Source organism: Ailuropoda melanoleuca, chromosome 15, assembly GCF_002007445.2.
Source record: "Ailuropoda melanoleuca isolate Jingjing chromosome 15, ASM200744v2, whole genome shotgun sequence".
Classification (NCBI taxonomy): Eukaryota; Metazoa; Chordata; class Mammalia; order Carnivora; family Ursidae; genus Ailuropoda; species Ailuropoda melanoleuca.
In genome coordinates, this window is record NC_048232.1 from 10,746,071 (window position 1) to 10,768,126 (window position 22,056).

Genomic DNA, 22,056 nt, shown 5'->3' on the forward strand with positions numbered 1-22,056 from the left:
TCCTACCAGTTCCTCAAGCATACATTCTAGTGCTACACTGTAACTTTTGGGTTGTAACAGTTATTGCAAGTACAATTCTATAATAATTTAATTATTAGGTAATTATTCATTTTTTAAAATGATTTTATTTATTTATTTGAGTGAGAGAGAGAGAGCATGAGCAGGGGGAGTAGCAGAGGGAGAGGGAGAAGCAGACTCCCTACCTGGGGCTCGATCCCAGGACCCTGAGATCATGACCTGAGCCGAAGGCAGCCGCTTAACCGACTGAGCCATCCAGGCGCTCCTATACTCTTTTCCTATTACAGTATGACATCCTTGTATATTTAACTTCATGCATTTGAGAGAAAATCAGTAAGGGTAAATTTTTATATCAAATGGCATACCCATGACAGGTTTACTAAATTTCTCTCTAAAACGGTTGGATTGGTTTACATATTCCAAGTGCAGATGTTTACATACACTAAATCACAATGGGTATTATCACTTTTAAATCTTAATATCTGATCATCTGATAAAAAGACTCATCTTAATTTATCTTTTTTTTTAAAGATTTTGTTTATTTATTTAAGGGGGGAAGAGAGAGAGAGAGAGAGAGCACAAGCAGGGGGAGTGGCAGGCAGAGGGAGAGGGAGCAGCAGACTCCCCATAGAGGAGGGAGCCGGATGTGGGGCTTGATCCCAGGACCCTGTGATCATGACCTGAGCCCAAAGCAGACCCTTAACCAACTGAGGTACCCAGGTACCCTTAACTTGCTTATCTTTAGATTATCAGTTAGCTTTAGCATGATTTCACTTATTTTTTCAATCAACGAGAAGACCCTGGGTCATTTTTTTCTCATTGGCTTGCAGGATCTGTTGCTATAGTTCAGCTATTAATCCTGCATTATATAGACCATATATTTTTTTAATTTATATTACATATATATATATATTCCCCCCTCCCCCGGTTTGTCATTTCTTATGGCATTCTGTGCTGGAAAGCAAAATAGCAAGGTGGCTGAGAATAGACTACACCACTTACCAGTCTTAAGGCCTTAACCATGGCTTTAACTGAAACATGGCAATACTGACTATATGTGACAGCACTGTATGAAGAATAAACGTGAATCTTAATGCACTACTCAACAGTCTGAACAATTTTTAAGATTTCTGATAAATTTGCAATTAATTCTGTTGTGGAAATAAAACAGAAATTCAGCTTTATTTTTATGGACCATTCATTGAATAATCCGTTTGCCCTCAAATGATTTGCAATGTCATCTTTACAGTATTACTAAATTGCCATGTTTTAGGTCTATTTTGGACTTTCTTACTTCATTAATCTATTTACTGTTGTGCCAATCTATTACTGTGTGTTTAAAATGTTTTACTTTCTTATAGAGTATCTCATCCCCCACTTTCCAGAAGTTTCCTAATTTGTTTATTCTTACAGATACTTTTAAGAATAATTTTGTTAAATCTTAAAAAAAAATACAAGCCCTCTCTCTCAAATAAAAAAATAAAATCTTTAAAACCTTTTCTCTGTCTCAAATAAAATCTTAAAAGAAAAAACAACTCTCTAATAAATAAAATCTTTAAAGAAAAAAAGAATTTTGTTAAGTTCATTCTGCAACCATCTACCTGTTCTTCTCCAACACCCCTCCCCCCCAATCCCTCATTCCTGTCCCCTGCCAATCTTTCCAGTGAGAGAATTATGACTACACAAAATCTCAGGACTTGATTTATGGAAAATCAGTATCTTTTATGCTACTGTCTCTTCTTGTGACAACTTTAACAAAAGGAAGAAACGCCTTATGGCTGTTTGGTGTGGGTATTTGAAAGTGTTTGTAAATTAGTGCCTAATATAGGATTAAGTTTTCTCCAGTACACTAAACACATACACGTAAATGTGAATTCAAGCTTCCCTCCTCTCCGATCATCCTCCCATCCTTCTGGCTTGCTTCTTCAAGAACTCCCAATAAACAATTATTACTGGACCCTATCAAAAGACTCTATCTTTTGACTCCACAGCTTTTCTACCTTATTTCTAAATGTTAGGGGCTCCTCAGCACTCGACCTTGAACCTGCTCCTCCTCTCTCTCCAAACTTTATTTTTTTGAAGTAGGTTCCATGCCCAGCGTGGAGTCCAATGCGGGGCTTGAACTCATGACCCTGAGATCAAGCCCTGAACTGAGATCAAGAGTTGGACGCTTAACTGACTCAGCCACCCAAGCACCCCCTCTCTCCAAACTTTATACGTGGGTGGTTCAGGTGGTTCATCATTGCCACATCTTTAAGTATGCTCTAACAACCACTCCACTTATGTTTCTCCTCTGATCTCTGACATTTCCATTTTGGCACCTCACAGGCTTCTCAAACTTAACACAGCCAAGTGGAACTCTTGCTCACTTTCCCCTTATTTCCAACCAGAGATAACTAGCCAGTGGCCCAAGGTAAAAAACTGTCCTGTCCTTGGCTCCTTGACCCACTGTTATCAAATTAAGTGCCAAATATATCTGATTCACTCTCCTTCCTAAACAGCTTTTGAATCCAGACTCCATTCCTTGTGCCCTGCCCACTACGCTAGACAGACGACCATTATCTCTCACTGGGATTGCCAGACTTTTAATCAGTCTCCCTGACACTCTTCTTGCTTTTCGCCTTGTCCCAGTCTAAACCACCTTCATATGAACCTATGGTTCATATAGGACTGTGCCATCCAAAGAAGACCCATCATAAATATCCATTCTCATACCAGGCCACCCTCCCCACAGACCGACTAGGTTCTGGTAATAGTGGTTTCCTTTTAGTTTTTTAAACATTACACATCCTCTTCTGCCTCAGGACCTCTGAAACATATTCTCCCAATTTTTCACCCACATGGCTCCATTTCTGCCTGTTTGTCTAAAATTCATGATCTTTGATTATCCTATCTCTGCAAAAGCATTCTGTTCTTTTAGTTCCTTAGTATTTGGCACAATTTGAAATTATGTATTTGTTTAGTTGTTAAACATGTACCTTCCCCATAAAACTACAGTCTCTGAGGGCAGGAACCAGGTCTGTTTTTATTTACTACTTTGTTTAAGTCCACTGCACGGTGCTAGGCACACAGAGGTACTCAATAAATACTTACCAGACAAATGAATAACAGAGTCAATGGCTATTGACTTATGTAAGACAGGAAGTTTCTTCAAGAAATACATTGTTGGGGCGCCTGGGTGGGTCAGATGGTTGAGCGTCTGCCTTCAGTTCAGGTAGTGATCTCCAGGTCCTGGGATCAAGCCCTGCATCAGGCTTCCAGCTCAGCGGGGAGTCTGCTTCTCCCTCTGCCTCTCCCCCCTGCTTGTGCTTTCTCTCTCTGTCTCTCTCTCTCAAACGAATAAATAAAAATCTTTTTCTTAAAAGAAATAAACTTTATTATCTGTCTCTTCAAAGGGAGTATGATTATCTTACTTGATGACTTATGCTCCTAAATGACATAAATTTAAGAATTCGTGAAACTTCTAGATATACGAAAAAACTTTAACATATGCAGGAAGAAGCAAATTGGCCTAATATACCTATAACACTAATTTGTACCTTATCATAGCTTTTGGCCTTGGTAGCATCCATGAAAGTAAAATCCAGTATTTCTTCCCTAAAGATTATTCCATTAGCACAGAAAGACTATAATACCTTCCATTTAAAAAATAACCCTCCTCTTTTACCTCTAGTCACCTCTCCATTTCTCCTCCCTTTCTAGTAAAACTCCTCAAAAGTCATTTGTCTCTGTATCTAGTATTTTCACTTCCTCCCTTCCCATTTTCCAATGAGCCTACAGCATGAGGCCCTCATACCCTATCCCAAAAGAAGCAGTCTCCTCAAGTCACTAACGGGTTTAACAACAGCCATATAGAGGGTGGAAGTAAACAGTCCACAGGATGCGACCTCTAACTACAGAAAAACATAATTAATCTAAATTACTGGGAAGATAGAGCTTTTTATAAAATCTAGTGGATTAATGTCAAGAATATACTAAACAACATCTCTTTAAACATCAAATGACTAATATTCCTCTAAATATTTACAAACAAAGTTATTCAAATTTTAAATCAAACTTAAGAATTTGGTATATTGGGGGCGCCTGGGTGGCTCGGTCGTTAAGTGTCTGTCTGCTTTTGGCCCAGGGCGTGATCCCAGGGTCCTGGGATCGAGCCCCACATTGGGCTCCCTGCTCCACTGGGAGCCTGCTTCTTCCTCTCCCACTCCCCCTGCTTGTGTTCCCTCTCTCGCTGGCTGTCTCTTTTAAAAAAAAAACAAAAAACTTGGTATATTAAATTTCTCCAAATATTTATCTTTGGCAAAGCTTGAATCCTAAACAAACTATAAGNTGAGCCTGCTTCTTCTTCTTCCACTCCCCCTGCTTGTGTTCCCTCTCTCGCTGGCTGTCTCTTTAAAAAAAAAAAAAAAAAAACTTGGTATATTAAATTTCTCCAAATATTTATCTTTGGCAAAGCTTGAATCCTAAACAAACTATAAGTAAAAAGGTCTTAGAGACAGAGATAGGACTTCAGAGAGGAAAGACAGAGACTGGTATGATGAAATTACTGTGTTCTAAGTCTCATATTTACTACATTTTTTCCCAGTGTATCTCAAAGAAATGTACAAATCAGGACGTGGGATGCAAGAAGTATTGCCAACCGCCAAGCTTGTATACACGAGAGAAAAGCTGCTGCAGAGGCAAGTATTTAGATGTGGAGACTTCCGTAGCATTCTGTAGTGAAAAGACACTCTGGAGCAGAGAAACCGTTCATACCTGAAGATTTTCCAGCATCATTTTATCCAGAGCTTGAATGAAGTCCTCATCTTCCACACAAGGTACATGCTTAAGTCCACCTCCCTTAATCATTACCTCCTTATTAAAACAAAACAAGAAAACAGACCAGAAATTTTAACTATCATGTTTTGTATTGATAACTTGGTTCAACATAACTCAAGGAATGTGTGAGTCAAGTACGTAACATTACTACATGTTAAAAAAAAAAATGTTAATATAGTAAAGTACTTAGATAGGAAAACAAACTGAAAATGAATTCCCAAAGAAATATTTTTCAACAATCACAAGAAACACAACTTCAGTAGCTAAAACTGAAATAATAAAGAGAATGTGGCATGATTTCAAAAGCCAATTTTCAGCCATACATACAGTATTTTCTTCATCGGTTTCGTTTTCTTTATTGGAGTCTGTAAGGTAATCGGTATTCTCTTCCTCTTCCTCCTCACCTTCATCATCATCATTATCAGAACCCTCCTGAAATTATTCAACATCGGTAGAAGATTAAAACATTTTGAAAAGGATCTCTATTTTACATGCCTTAAGATTTAAACACTTCTGTATAATTGTTCATTATTCTCAAGTTGCAGCCTTTTATGCAGTCTGCCTACGACTCAGAGCAAAGTCAGCCAGCAGCACTGGTTGAAAACTAATGCACACCAGTTGCCGAAAACCCATCTCACTGTCTTCCGCTGATCTAATAGTACAAAGAGGCTTTGTAGAAATTCTTCCTTGAATTGCACAAGGAATGAGCTTCTTGAACCTTTTGTATATTTTTCCTATTTTGAGATTCAATTTCTCATAGTAGTTTTTTTTTTTTTTAAAGATTTTATTTATTTATTTGACAGAGATAGAGACAGCCAGCGAGAGAGGGAACACAAGCAGGGGGAGTGGGAGAGGAAGAAGCAGGCTCATAGCAGAGGAGCCTGATGTGGGGCTCGATCCCGTAACGCTGGGATCACGCCCTGAGCCGAAGGTGACGCTTAACCGCTGTGCCACCCAGGCGCCCCTCATAGTAGTTTTTTAATACCCATCTAACTGAAAGTCAATAAATAGTTCAAATTTAACATGGTTAGCAGTTGAAAGCAAGAACACTAAATGTACAAAGCACTACAGTGTATAAAGCACCTCAGCTTGGAAGGTATGCTCACATACTTACTTCATTTTGTTTGCTCTACTGAATCTGAAGAAGGCAGGATAAGCTTTCATGTCCTCATTTTTATACAGGAAAAAAACAAGGCTTGGGTAAGTTAAGTGACTTGCCCAAGGACACACTGCTTATTAAGCAGAGGAGCTAGACATTCTGATCCCCATCCTCTCCTGTCAGTGTCCCCACCCCTCTTCTATCAGCCAAATTTCCTTTTCAAACAGAAGACTGGATTTTTCCTCAGTGATTTCTTAACCTCAGTGATTTTTCAAAAGGGCACACACACAAAAAAAGCACACAGTTGCACTCCATCTGTGTATTCTTCCATTTCCAACAACACAATTCACTCTTACTTAGTTCTGTAACTTTAAAAAAAAGACTACACTAAATCCAACTTCTCACTGTGCTAAGAGAAATAATGTGAATGAGAAATAACTTCTAAGAGAAAACGAATTATTTAAATTTGTTACAACTTTTTTAGTATACATAACAATTAATTCCAAAAATCCAAATACTGTGTTATAATTTACTATATAGACAGAGATTTTTAGCATTTCTAAAGTGGAAATATTCTGGGAATGTAAGAAATGCATTAGCTTTTTTCAAATGTATTAACTTTTTTTTTTAAGATTTCATTTATTTATTTGAGAGAAAGCAAGTGAGAGATCCAGCGAGCTGGGAGGGAGGGCCCGAGGGAGAGGGGAAAAGCAGGCTCCCCGCTGAGCAGGAAGCCTGACTCTGCTCAATCCCAGGACCCTGGGATCATGACCTGAGCCAAAGGCAGACACCCAACCGCCTGAGCCACCCAGGAGCCCTGAAATGTAGTTTTTAAAACATAAGTCTGTAATTCAAAATCAAATTTGCAAGAGATGCTCTTAAAAAAATTAATCATTTATACACAAGTAATGAATCATGGAACTTACATCAAAAACTAGGGATGTACTGTATGGTGACATAATATAATAAAAAATATTATTAAAAAAATTAATCATTTCTTAACACTTAAAAAATACTTCCTATTCAAAAATTAAGCTAAACTAAGTTAAACTGCATTAACTTTTTCTCCTTACCCTTTATTTTCATATTACTCGGACAAAATAAAATGGATTAACTTTTGAAATTGAAATGCTGAACGAATTCCACTATCCTAATCCCTATTATACATAATAATCTGTGGGATCTGGAAGTGAATGGACCAAAATAGCTAGCTAAGGAAAGCAGGAGGGGCAGCACAGCACAGGTGCTGTGTTCAAACACCCACTCAGCACGTACTACTATGAGATCTTGGGCAAATTAAACTACCTGTGCCTTATTTTCTCACCTACCTCACAGCGTGACATCAGCAATGGTCATGTAAATATTATAACTACTATAGTGATAAATCTTGTACTTACTATTAAATTATATAAATGCTACATTAGAATTTTAGCAGAACATTCACTTAATCTTTAGTTATCTTTAATTTACATAGCTGATATTCAGGAAGAAGTATTCTGGTTGTTAGGTGCTACAAATAACTCTGAAAGTCCATGTGGAGCCGAGGACCAAGACGAAAACAAAGAACACAATTTGTCTGAAGAGTGAACTCTATCTAGCCTTCTTTCTCAGCTGAAGTTGTAGAATATCTCCCACTGCTCTTATTCATCAACCTATTTTCTCTCTTTAAAATGTTCTCCTTATGCTTGGACAGTAGCCATGGGAAAGGGTGGTCCTGAGAGGGAGGAGAAGCAAACTCCTCCAACTTCATTTATTAAACCACACCTTTCTCTTCTCCTTCCGGACAAGGCTCACACAACGCCAACTGAACATTGTGTTTTTCTACTTAGCAAGCACACATATATCATGTATGAGATTCACAACTGCAACTGGAAAAGTAAGCAATGGTTAAAACTGATACAAATTTCAAAGTTGTAGAAGTTCGCTTTTGAAAAAGAGGAAATACATCCCAACTCCTGAGGTGAGAAATACAGGAAAATGAGTTACTTTTCAATGACACATTTACTAAGGATGTTTAATTTATTAGATTCTGTTCATCTAATTAGTGCAGCAGCAAAATCTACTCTAAAAAATGGTCCTAATAAAAAAATGTCCTATGAACTTCTGGTCAATACTGTGATTTTCTTACTGAAAAAGAGAACAAAAAAACAAAAAAACCTTAATTCCATGGGTTTTATAACAGACATATACTACTAGTTACAGTTCCTATCATAAAACTAAGCAGATCTTATTTTATACATTAAAGAAAATCTTGGCTCAAATAATCAAGATACTCTTGTACAAATGTACCTATTGGCTATAAACAAAAGTCATCACCTCTTCTTCTGGTTCATTTACTTCACTTTCATTTCCAGATTGTTCTTCTGTTTCAGCTCCTCCTTCTTCTTCTTCTTCATCCTCTTCAAGGTTTTCTCCTTCTGTCATAGAATCTTTTGAATCTTTGTCATTTACTAGGCCTTGAAACAAGGAGAAAGTGGAAAAAAACATGAAAGGGGGTAAATTTTCAATATTATACCACTTAATTTAGAAGTATGTATTAAGTGAAATAATTCAACCACCATTTGCTCAGAGTAATAAGAACACAGTTTAAAATTATTTGAGTAACATTTTACAAACTAAAGAGACCTTCATTTCAACAAAAAAAGCAATGACACATTATACATATATTATATATGTGTGTATATAAACATATATATTTCATATATGTATTTTTTTTTCTTTCAGCTTCTGTTTATCTCCACCTCAGATGAATACAAACAAAATGTACCAGCATGCAAAATGCAGCCTCAACCATGTAAGATGCAGCCTCGGTCACACTTTTTGCCAAATGACATTTTAGAATTTCTCCTACATCAAAGATATAAAATTATGCCTTCATGGAGAAATCACATTTGGCTATCAATCTGAGTGTCTGCACATTAAGACTAAGGGAAGGAGGCAAAGTTGTGTCACCAGAGGGCTTAATTTTTTTCTTCAGTAATGGCATTCTCCCTGGGAACTCCCTGGCTTGAATTTGCTTCCACCTTGCATGTTCATCCTGCATGTTCATCCACAGCTCACTGCCTAGTCAATTCTTCTTAATTAACATTTGAATTCCAAACCACTCTCTCTACTTTCAAGATGTCTCATCTGATCTGACTTTCCCGGGCTCTCTCCTGAGCCTTCTCCTATAGCTGGGACTCTTTTCTGGCACAAATTTTGGAATCCTGCTCATCTGATACTCTTCTCAACAGAGAATATCCTTCAATGTACACTTTCAGTCCTTCCTATACATTCTCTAAGTTCAGTCTAAATTTTACTTCCTGCATAAACGCAATGAGTACCTGAATCTATTACTCTTCCTACTTGCTCCTAAAGCACTTGGAGAATTTCTCATAGCACTTTACATTTAAGGATACACCATGTAATGTTTTTTTCTAATGATTTCATAAACGTTACATCAGATTATAAGGGCCCTGAATACAAAGAACTTGTTTTATATATTCAAAACTTATCAGAGGCCATATATTGATAAATACACAGTAGGTGTTTAGTAAATACTTGTTTATTCAGACTCTTAGATGATTAGAGCAGAAAGAAACTTTAGCAATCATGTAATGATTTAATTCTTTCATTTTATGAGGAATAATGAAGCCCAGAGAATTTGAATAACCTAACCAATAAGAGTAAAAAATTATTCCGGTGTCTTATGTTGAAGAAATTAACCAAGAACTGATAAAAATACGAAAGTGCAGGGTGATTAAAGTAGTGAATAAAAATTAAGGAAAGTTGGATAATGATCAGAGAGAAAGGAAAATTAATGCTGAAAAAAGAAGTTGGTGTTTCAGACTGAGAACCCAGCAACTTAAAATTTCTCTATCACTTATTAGTTTTCAGATACAAATACAGATTTTATACATATACATTTATTTAGTTATTTATAGGGACTTTAAGAAGCAGAATATTGGATTGTTATTTAAGTTATCAAAGGCAAAAAACAAAGTCACAACTGTCTAAATCTAAACATTCTGAGTAAAAATATCACAGTGCTGATAAACTCACATAGCATGAGCTTACACCTTACACCTTTGTTCTATCCATTTAAAACATGCATCATGGGAAGAACTATAATGTGTAAGTTCTTTGCTTTGATAATCATACTTCTAATTTGTAAGGAAAATACAGACTATTTCTAACACATTTTATTTGCACTGCAGGTTACTTTCATAGGCAATTTATAAATATATTTTGCATTTGCTAAGCAGTATAATAACTATCCAGTTGTTGATCCCTAGGACATTGTCAATCTAAAATAAATAATGGGAGATAAAAATTTACACCACAGGACACAGGGTTAACAAAATACAAACAACAAAATGCTGCTTGGTGCCTCAGTTCTCCTGCTCGTAATCAGACTACTTTAAATTGTATTTTTCTCCTTACTAGACATGTTGAGCATTTCCTCCCATACTTAATATGTCCGAGAGAGCACAGTCTTCGAGTTCTGGCTTGACAGGTTAACCTAGTGTTTTGATTTGTCAAATATAACTAACATTACCTCCCTGTGTCATTCTGGCATTAGACAGTACTCAATAAAAACACCGATTCTCCTCCGCACCCCATGAATATGTCATGTTCATTTATCTATTGGGGTATTCTATTTTATTACCAATTCGCCTGTGTTCTTTATGTAAGTGAAACTAACCTGCCATGGAAACTATTTTCACTTTAATTTTTCTATTTTATAAAAGCTTTAAACACCCAAATCGGTTGCCACGTATATGCTTTCTTCTACTGTTTTAGAAATCGGGAAAATTAATGCCTCTCCAAATACCTGATCATCAGATCTATATTTAAAAATAAATACTTAAAAAAAAAGATTTTATTTATTTATTTGCTAGGGAGCAAGAGACAGAGAGGGAGAGAACAAGCAGGGAGAACTGTAGGTAGAGGTTGCAGGCTCCCCACCGAGCAGGAGTCTGAGGCAGACTCAATCCCAGGACCCTGGGATCATGACTTGAATCGAAGGCAGACGCTTAACTGAGCCACCCAAGCATTTCTAAAAATAAATACTTAACTTCTCAATCCATCTGGAGTTTGATAAGATGTGGCTCTATATAAATTTTCCTCCAAAATGCTGACCAACATGTTGCCCTTATCCTATTTTTAAGACTCCTAGTTCATTATATATAAATTATTTTGTATTTAACTGGTGGTGCCTCTAGGCCTTTTATTCTGGTCTACTGATTTTATTTCTAATTCGTGAAATACACTGTGCCTTTATAATTTATTCACGTGGCTTCTTTTCTTTTTCACTTCTGCTTCCTTCATTTCTGTTCCTTATGCTATAATACAATCTAGAAGTTCCAAAACCAGATTAAATTATATTGCCTATAACCATTTTGGTTTTGTTCTTAAAGAGAACGTCTTAGCCAGTAATTCTATGTCTATACTGAGAAAACCAAGATACACATAAATATCACACAAAAATGTTATTTATAGTAATGTAAAATTACTGGAAATAACCTAAGCATCAAACAATAGGATCAAGGAATACAATTAAGAATTAGAAAAATATATGATGTTATGAAGAAATTTCATAATAGGTAGGAAAAAATCCAGTTATAAAACTGCAAACATGTGAAAAAATTTTAAAAGAATAGAACATATACCAAAAAATTTTAACAGATGATTATTCTTGTGTATGGAATGTGATTTTTGTTTTCTTGGTATTTTTCACAATTTCTGCCATGAACAAGTATTACTTTTTTTTTAAAGGTGCATTTATTCATTTTAGTGAGAGAGAGAGAGAGAGAGAGAGAGAGAGAATCCTCAAGCAGACTCCACGCTGAGTGCAGAGCCTGAGGTGGGGCTCAATCCCACAACCCTGAGATCATGACCTGAGCTGAAACTGAGTCGGCTCTTTAAACAATGGAGCCACCCAGGTGCTCTAAACAAGTACTACTTTTAATTATATTAAAATGACTTGCAAAATACAAGGGAACTTTGTAGTGCTTTCTCATTAACTATTATGTTAGCACTGGGCTATTATAAAGTTAAAATAATAATGAATTTACAAAGTACTTGAAAACAAAAAAACTACCAAAGGCAAGATACTGTATGATCTTATGGTTTATCAATAGGAAATAGATTTAATACAGATTCATTCATGTACATCTTCTTCCTGATATTTAGACTCTAAAACAGGAGGAAAATGGGACAACTTGGGAGCATATTGATTCTAGTTGTCATCATCTTTTAGATTTTGTTTCACAAATGGTGACCTGTTTTTTCCCTTCCCATATTCTAAACAAGAACAGATCTCTCAAAAGAAGCCTAAGGTCCATTAACTTAACCCTTTGCTCTATAAAGGATAAAGCACACCACACTCTTTACTTCTACCAAACTAGGTGTCAAACTAGTGTTACCTGATGCCCACTACACAGAGAGTACCATTGGTAAAAGTTTTTGGGAAACAAGGCTAAGACTTAACTATATCAAAGCATCCAAGTAGGGGCGCCTAGGTGGCTCAGTCAGTTAAGCGTCTGCCTTTGTCTCAGGTCATGATCTCAGGGTCCTGGGATTGAGCCCTGTGCTGGGCTCCCTGCTCAGCAAGGAGTCTGCTTCTCCTTCTCCCTCTACCCTCCCCCACCTTCTCATGCTCTCGCTCTCAAATAAGTAAAATCTTAAAAATAAAAAATTTTAAAAAAGCATTTGAAGTAAATGAAATAATTAAGACAAATGAGTACTCTGCCTGAATTGATCATTTTATACACTTGGAAATTTGAAAAGGAAAAAAAAAAAGCAGATAACTTGGGACAAAGTTCAAAGAACAAAGGAATCACATATGCCCTAATGGGTGGAGTGGTAGAAAAGTGAATAGTTGCACAACCAGTAGCACCTTTAAAAATACTGCTCAAATACATAGCAGCAATCATATTCTCCAAGGGATGATGGATCTTTGGAGAAAGAAATCCTATTAAAATGCTGGATATAATATGAAAAGAACAGTTTTAGAGGAAAAAAGTCACAACTACCTTTGCCATGAAAAGTAGTTCTTTAGATATGCAACACAGTAAATTTATGCAGTTGGCATAAATGGTGAAGCTTAAGGGTCTCCTAATGACAGACATATGGGTACCAAGAGCTGGCAGGAAATAAAACACTAACTTAACAGCCTAAAAACATGTCACTTTGAAATGACTACAATAAAACATGCTAACATGCTAAGAACTATTAGCAAGCAAACCAGATTGGTAAGGCTGCACGTCATTCCAGTTATTTCCACTGACAAAGTTAGTCAGCTCCTAGTCCCTTCAAGAGCTAACTCTTCTTCCAGAGCAGTCTTGGAAGGATGTTGAGAAAGTAAACAGACCAACTGTCCTACGGCACATAGTTCTCACATTTTCTCTAGTCCTTAGAAATAGAGACAACTCTCCCAGGGAATAAGGTCTGAAATTGCACAGAGTAGTTTCAAAACTTCTAACAGATACTCCCCCTACAGTGTCTAGCCTGTACTATCTTAGGAAATAATGCTTGTTGAAAATAAATACTGTATATATAAGAGATTCTTTCATCAAAAGTGTTTTGTATTAGCAACCAAAAATTCTACTAATTAAGAGAGGCTGACAGGAGAGTGTTTTTCCATCACTAACCTTTCCTTCAAAGTCTCAGGTGACTGTTTTCCTCCAACTTGGGATTATTTAATGAAATCAAGAAGTATGCCACTCAGGTCTTACCTAACACTATTAGGTAACACTCAACATTGGAAACAGAAAGTATACAAAAACAAACTCTGATAATATAAAGCAAATTCTAGAAACAATCTGCCAAATATCATCTTCATTTTCTCTAATTAATTGCTTACCTAGTTTTATTAAGAATTCTCGTTCCAAGTCGTGTACCTGCCTGATGGATTCTTCCAGAGAATTACAGAGTTTGATCTTTGGTCTTAGCAGTTCTAGTGTATCACTGATCATGTAATCTATGTCAATAGGAAATGGATGGTCTTTTGTCCAAACCTCCAAACTTTTCTTCCACCAAACATAACGCTGATAACAAATGAAAAATAAATTTAGCTATAAGAAATCAGTAACAAAAATATTTTAAAATAATAATCTATATTGTGATGTTACCTAGTTTTAATAACTAAGCTAAAAAGTTATACAAAACACCTACCATTTTTATTAATGGTCAACAATAATCCTAATCCAGTTCCTAAGCCATTTGGTGATTTTAATTTTTTTTTTTATTACAGCTGTCAAAAATCCTTTTTAAAGGTGAGGAAAAATCATAAATAAAATATCAAATAAATTTCCAGGTACTAAAACAAGGCAGAAACCCCACTCCCAAACACCAAACAGGGTTTGAGTTTAAGTATTTATTTTACGAAACAACAAAAGCAACAAGATTCAAAGCCACAGTTTTGATGTTTTATTATTTTCTCTGTGTTCCCTGCTTTGATTTTTAAACAGGTCAATTAAAGTATCTGGAGATACAGTTTTTGAAATAAGTAAAAATCATTAATCCACAAGCATTTATTGAACAGCTACTGTGTATATGGCACGGTTTAGAGATCTTCCCTCTCTTCTCCTAGCCTGGTTCCTTCATTCTATTTTCTACTTTTTTAACTAAAAAGCACAAACCAAGAATTTGCTTGTATATAAAACGGTATTCTTCTGGGTGCTTTCTCCTCTCCAGTTTGTTCTAGGTCCTTGCTCCTCCAAGTGTGGACCTCAACTGGGAGCTTGTTAAAAATGCGGACTCTTGGGTCCCCACCCTAGACCAAATGAATCACAATGTGCATTTTAACAGTATCTCCAGGTGATGCATATGTATATTAAAGTTTAGAAGTACTGCTGCAGGGTGGTCCTTTTCGTCTGGCCTTCCCATACTTAACTGTACATTCTCTGACCTAGAACATACTGCCCTCATTCCCCAGACTTCACTCACTCCTTACTCCCAATTCCCTAGGTAGATCCTGCTACACATTTCTGCTTGTTAATCAAAAAATACTTTTGTCTCAATCTGCTCCTGGATATTTCTGAGTGGCTTTTTTCTCTGTTTGGGATTTCAGAGTGAATGCAAATAAGGACAGTCTTGTGAAAGAGAGTTTACTTTCGATGCTGATGGTTACAGATCACATTTTGCAGCAAAACTTTGGTTTTCTATACAGTCTCCAACTTAAGATAGTCCTTACATACAACAGGCAATCTGACTCTCAAATTTGCAAAACTCCCTTCTCCATTTTCTTATCAATTCAGGAAACAAGGCAGTAATAAGCTGTCCTCTATTGCATAGGTACAGTGATAGAACAAAGTTAACAACTGCTCTTCCCCCAGAGTATCTGCCTCCACTTAACACCAGCCACTACATGGATATGTTTTTGATACCTCAAAAGTTATAGTTTTAAATTTATTTTCTTCACCAATAAATGAAGAAAACACTAACAAGAGATTATATAGAATAGAACAAGCATATAGAACTGAATGGTACTTTTGGTACTTTATTTCAGTAACACCTGGAGAATTCAACAGTGAGCAGTTCAACCTAAACCTAAGTTAACTTCTGGAACACCAACCTTATAAAAGTTGTAGAAGTGTCTCCATATTTGTTTCTGAATTTACTTTATACTGTACTTAGTCTAAATTACGTAAGTTTACGTAATGAACAGAAATTAAGATAGGGAAGTACAACCCAAGAATTTACCATGAATGAACAAATATTTTTTTCCTGTGTTGAAAATAACATATTTCCCCCAAAATGATAGTTTTTCTTAAAAAAAAAAAGTGAAATCATTTAGAAACAAGAATTTTAAATGTAAAATCAGAACACAGATGAGTTAAAAATNCTGAAAATAACATATTTCCCCCAAAATGATAGTTTTTCTTAAAAAAAAAAAAGTGAAATCATTTAGAAACAAGAATTTTAAATGTAAAATCAGAACACAGATGAGTTAAAAATGTTATCAGATGTACAAAAATCATGAGTAATTTAATTCATAAATTACCATACCAAACGTAATCCATAAATTACTATACCAAATTTATAAACCATACCAAAATAATTCCCAAAATTAATGATCAATTGTTATTAACCATAAAAGTGACAATTAAAGTAGAATGTTTATATAGTAGAATTCATCATATATTTTTAATATCTAGAGCATACTTGCAGGAAGAAAAAATCCAATATAATGATGAACACACCTTACATGTGATATATGAATGCTAGTGTGTTTCTTCTCTAATATTTCCTATAACACAAGCAATGTATTAAATGATGCCGAACTACATATCTGAGTTTACATACCTGAAAGTATACAAGGAAGCAATCAAGTTTTCGTTTACTGGAACCTCTGTCAAAGTACTGGCCGCAGGTATCCAAAATAGTGCACACTAGTCTAATTCTGAAAAGGTGCTCAGGAGGGTCTAGTGAACTTGGAGAGCCATCTGGGTTAACACCAAATGAAGTAAAAGAATAAAGAGTTCTAAAAATAACAGCTGATTCCACCATTCGATAATTATAAAGTTCCCCTAAGAACTTGGCACTGCTGATACGTCTCTGATTAAATTTAGGTTGATTAACCTAAAGGAAAAAAACAAAAAACAAATTTCCATTAAAGAATAGTAATGTGTTGAAAAGAAGTAAAATTCTCCTCTGTCACTTGATAATACCAATTACTGAAAGAACACAAAATAGATTTTTTTAAAATGGGTTTTTTCCTTCTTTTTTAATAAAGTGATCACTTCCACGTATCCTTTTTCTCTAAGAAATGGCTATTTTTAAAATGTTTTAATAAAAAGAACAAGTTAAATGTTAAATTTAGTATTAAGCTATCATTAACTGAGTTGATGACACAGTTAACATGTAATTCTCCCTATTAGCCCCCACAACTTATTTTTCTGTAATCCATGAATTAAGGAAATGATAAGCCAACAGAAAGAGGAAACAGTTTATAGAAATTCTTATCAAAAGATTACCAATTCATCTAATTAAGAGATTCACAGATTCCTATAACCTGAGTTCTAGTGCCCCAGAAATAATTAAAATCTACTATATTCTTCCAAAATAAGCCTAACTGAACTTGAGAAAAAGCAGCAAAAAAACTCTCCAGCACTAGCCTGAAAGATGACTAGGAAATCTGAGACAACAGGGTTCATTAAGAAAACATTAACTCTGAAGAAACAGTAAATTGACATCCTAAGGGAAAAGGAAGGTTCCCAGATTATTATTTTTCAATAATCGGATTTAAAAGTTATTTAAATTCTCCACAAACTCCAATCTGATGACTTTAAGGAATGTCTTTATTACCTCCATTCCTAATCGAATATCTTCTAAAACTCCATCCACAACATGGATTCCGACATCTTCTTGGTAGAGGACCAGTCCTGCTAAGAGGTTGGCTACACAATGAATACTATTATATTTCACATTCCAGATGTTTATCATACAACAAATAACATAGTCTTTCACCTCTTGGTCCTGCCAGGGCAACTTTCGCATCTGTCTCAAAACCTACACGGAGAGAATGTTGTTTCAATTTTAAGGTAAGTACGTAATACTCCAATATACCAATATAGATATTTTCATTTTGCAGTCATAGGACTTTTGAAATGAAAAATACTTTAGAGATCCTCTACCAGCTTCTTCACTTTAGAGACAGGAAAAGTGAGAAACTTCTAACTACTGGCAAAATTTATTCATATTTGCCCAACATCTCTTCATGATACCCCAAATTTCCTAGAGTTTCCAGATCTTCAATCAGGCTAATAGTACATACTCATAAAATCCGGTCGGTAAAAACATATACCAAGGTTTACCAAAAACAGTATTTTCTTTTGCAAATCAATAATGTAAATAATCTCAGATACTTTTTATAAATCAAAAATTTCCAGTAAATAAATAAACCTAAGATCAGTGGGTTAAAAGATCACTTAAGATGGAGGATACGACATCAAGACTAACATTACACAGCATTCTGTTTCCTCATGTTTAAAGGGGGGATAATAACAGCACTTACTCCACAGTTTGTTGTTAAGGATTAGACAAGTTAAAATACGTGAGGTACATAGGAAACTGTCTGGCTCATTATAAGTACCACATGAAAGTTAGCCATTGCTATTTCAAAAACTCTACTGGTAATGAGATGGTGAGCTGAGCTCTACCTAGTAATCAAGTTCCTTCCATCTTTATTCTGAAAAAAAAAAGAAAAAAAGAAAAAAAGGATACTATTGGCAGATCTCAAAACACTCTTTCCTCTCTATAGCCACCATCCATCTTTTTTTTTTTTTTTAAGATTTTATTTATTTATTTGAGAGAGAGAGAGAGAGAGAAAGAGCAGCAGGGAGAGGGAGAGGGAAAAGTAGAAGCGGACTCCCTGCTGAGCAGGGAGCACAATGTGGTGCTCAATCCCAGGACCCTGAGATCATGACCTGAGTCGAAGACAGATGCTTAACCAACTGAGCCATCCAGGCACCCTAGCCACCATCCATCTTTCAAGCACTTAATTTAATGTTCTCAAATCAGCTTCAGTGGAAATGTTAATGTTGTCTCAACCACAAAGCAAACTATATTTTTTAAACTTTTAGCTAATTCTAAAACAGCTTTCAAATTGCTTGTCATTTGAAACAACTACCATCTCTCTCTGAAAGTTGAGTCCAATTTCCAAAGTCGCATGATCATTCCTTATTACCCATGTATAATGCGTGTATTACCACACACCTTTTCTCCTCCCCATAGGTTTTCTCTGTCCAGCAGCTTATTTGTCTTACATTTTTTTTCCCTAAAAAGAAAAAAGTTCTACACTGTGTTGTTTCAACTTGTAGAGTTAACCATGAAATGTTCTGTTCAACATATCCTACTTAAAAGGTAAGTTTCTAACAGGTAACTGCAATAATTAAGGAAACAGGTCAGCACTTCTTAACCTTTTCTGGAAACCAAAATTATGAAATTTCAGAGGGCCATGGACCTCCTAAAGCTCACTCAAGGTTAGGATCTCCTGTACTGAAGCAGAATACCTAAAGTCAAATTCATTACAGAATATCAGAAACAAAATAGTAATTTCAAATATAAATAGCACCAAAATTAAAATGAGAAGGATTACCACGTCAGAGTAAGAATCATAAAAGGAAAACAAAACATATGTCCTATATATTACGTATCACCATATGACTTCCATCTTAGGATGACTTGTACAGAAGCAATCGCAATTCAACTTGTTATCTAATCTTAACTCTCCTAAACTTCACTGCTGAAACTTTAACAGCTCTGCTTCAATGTCTCCAATTACAAAATGTGAATAATGCAAGCTGTTTACATTCCTTATCCGTACTTTGTCAAACACTAAAACCATTTATAAACAAACTGATCTGGAGAAACTAAAATATATGTTCTTGACCTAAACAATTTAGTGCACAGGCTAGAAGCCAAGTGCACTGCTCTTAATACCATAATCATCAGGATGAAAAAGAATTAATTCAGTTGAGTATTATATCATCTCAGCACTACTACAGATCTCGAATTGACTATTACTTTATGATTTCAATGAGATTTACCTTCTCAGTGGTAACCTTGGAGAGATCCTTGTACAAAAGTTTCCGGACATATTCCTGGAGAGGAGGACGTTTCTTTTTCACTGTTTTTTCAGCTGGAGGTGGGTTGCAGTAGTAATATGCGTTCTCCACCATTGTAACATATCTTGCATCAAGGTGCATTGCTTGTTTCTTTCTCATCATTTGCTCCTAAAATAAAAAAGTCTAAGTCAAAATACTTTCATTCTAATGTTTATTCCTAACCAAATTTCTATTCTCGGTGACAGGATTTCAGTATAGGACTAGAAAAGGAAAAAAAAAAACCCCACTCACTAGGTATTCCTAAGAATGTACTAGCACACTACTATACCAAAACCATGTTTTTAGAACAAATTAGTCCATGACTGCTTGGTGTTAGGCCTTAGGCTCTGACACAGCTCTACAAACAAGAAAACTAAAAGCACCCAAGGTTTATGACTTGTTCACAGCCCTGAGCATCAACTCAAGAGGCGGCGATTCAAAACAGATCTAGTCAACCAGTGATAAAAGCTAGCTGCTTTTGCTGTAAGAGGGGAAAAGATCCACTGAGCCAATCCAATATTCATCCATACCACAATGACTGGTAAATGTTTTCCCTAGCAAAAACAGAGGATTCAAATACTGTAATTAAATACAAGACATTAAAAGCTAGCTCTATTACATTTTTATACACACAGTCTCATTTAATCTTAAGAGCCTGAGACCAAGAAGAGCTTTTTCCTTGTTATGATCAAATTTGAACTTTAAGTGGTTAGTGTGATATAAGCTTAGAGAGAATTTGGAAATCAATTCCATTTGACAGCCTCCATGTTAATATTTTTATTAGAAATAAATTCTCATGTTTCTTCATATTAAATATTATTGGCAGAGAGTATTCAGGCTCACAACTGGATTCTTAAAAAAATAAGTTATCTAAAGAAAATGATATAATCAAGACTTTCATAACAGTAACACTGATGTAATGACAGTATATGCCCAGGGATTCCTAAACCTGAGCTCTCTTTAACACTAACACCAATATTCCCTCTGCCACCACACTTCCCTCCCTCCCAAGACTGCAAGGGAATGCATGGATATTATCAATAAGCATAATAACTGCTTAATAAACCTGATGGCCATGTCAGCATCTTAAGTAGCTTAAGAAATAGCTTCTACCCCAAGTTAACTTTTCAAGCTTACAGTTTTTAATTTTTAAATTGAATTTTATATTTTTAAGTTTGTAATTTATATGCTTATGGCACATTAACAATGGCTTTTTCGAACATTCAAGAACATCCATAAAAAAACCAGCTCTAACATAACAGTAGTAACAGTACTTGCTCATTTGCATCATTTATCAAAAGGTATTTGTGGTTGAACTTAATCCTCCTTTACAATACAATGAATTCACTGGCAGCCAAGTGAGAAAAATTCCTACAACTCTCCTGGAATGGCCGCAGCACATAAACATGGGAGGTTCTAGTTTAGGTAGAAATGCTTCTATTTATATAGCAGAGCAAGATCACAGACACTGGTCAGTATTTCTAAGCCCTGAAGTAAATCAAGAACCTCAAGCTCTTGCTAGGATCCTCAGGTCCTTACCAAAAGTACACTGGTCCTCAGGTGTGATTCTGGTGATCTGAAAAGAAATCTTCCACATGTTTCTAATAGAGTACATGCCATTTCAATATGGTGATGCGAAAAGTCTGATAGAAGCATCTGTAATAATAATGATGATGAGAAAACACAAAGACAATACTTCAATCCTATTAAAAAAAGAAAATACAGATCTAATGTGTATAACAACTTAAAAAATGTCAACTGTGAAAAACAAAAGCTAGTCTACTTTGGCTTAACAAGCTTCATTGCTGAGTATCTTTGTTCAGCCAAAAAAATTTTACATAAAATCTTCAATATACTTAATGCCTTTTCTTTCAGAAAAATACATGAGAACTAGTATCAAAGCCCTTTCTCTATAATGACCATTAGATGGTATGTATTTAAACAACTGTGACATACACAGCTAACATTTTCTAAATCGCTTGTTTTGGTTTGTATGACTTTTAACTGTAAAATTCTGACCACAACAGGCTCGTCGTATGAAATTTACAAACGTTAACACATTACCATAACGTTTTGGTATTTATCCTCCGAATCTTTCTCTATGCATATTTTTTTCAAAGATTTTATTTATTTATTTGATGGAGAGACAGCCAGTGAGAGAGGGAACACAGCAGGGGGAGTGCAAGAGGAAGAAGCAGGCTCCTAGTGGAGGAGCCTGATGTGGGGCTCGATCCCAGAGTGCCGGGATCACGCCCTGAGCCGAGCCAGGCAGACGCTTAAGGACTGTGCCACCCAGGCGCCCCTCTATGCATATTTTCTAAACCAAAACAGTTTTGATTCAAACATATCGCATTATTTAATAACTTGGTTTTTTTTTTAGCTAATATGACTATTTTGCTCTGTCCTTATTTATCCTTCTATGGCATGATTTAAAAGGGGCACATTACTGCATAATATGAACTACACTAAAACTTAAGTGATTCTTATTTATTAGGTATTAAAAGTGTTTACTATTTCTTGCTACTTAAC

The 22,056-nt window shown here is 35.6% G+C and overlaps 1 protein-coding gene across 2 annotated transcripts in view; it reads right to left on the minus strand.

The window, feature by feature from the left end:
* UPF2 (UPF2 regulator of nonsense mediated mRNA decay) overlaps positions 1–22,056 on the minus strand; it is a 108,723-nt gene that overhangs the window by 19,354 nt on the left and 67,313 nt on the right. For both annotated transcript variants that reach the window (XM_034643478.1, XM_002925150.4), the window contains exons 11-18: positions 21,067–21,183; positions 19,471–19,656; positions 17,228–17,431; positions 16,226–16,501; positions 13,782–13,965; positions 8,252–8,391; positions 5,164–5,268; positions 4,774–4,872 (exon numbers count right to left, since the gene is read on the minus strand). In XM_034643478.1, coding sequence (XP_034499369.1) covers positions 4,774–4,872; positions 5,164–5,268; positions 8,252–8,391; positions 13,782–13,965; positions 16,226–16,501; positions 17,228–17,431; positions 19,471–19,656; positions 21,067–21,183 — 1,311 coding nt within the window. The remainder of the gene's footprint in view (positions 1–4,773; positions 4,873–5,163; positions 5,269–8,251; positions 8,392–13,781; positions 13,966–16,225; positions 16,502–17,227; positions 17,432–19,470; positions 19,657–21,066; positions 21,184–22,056) is intronic.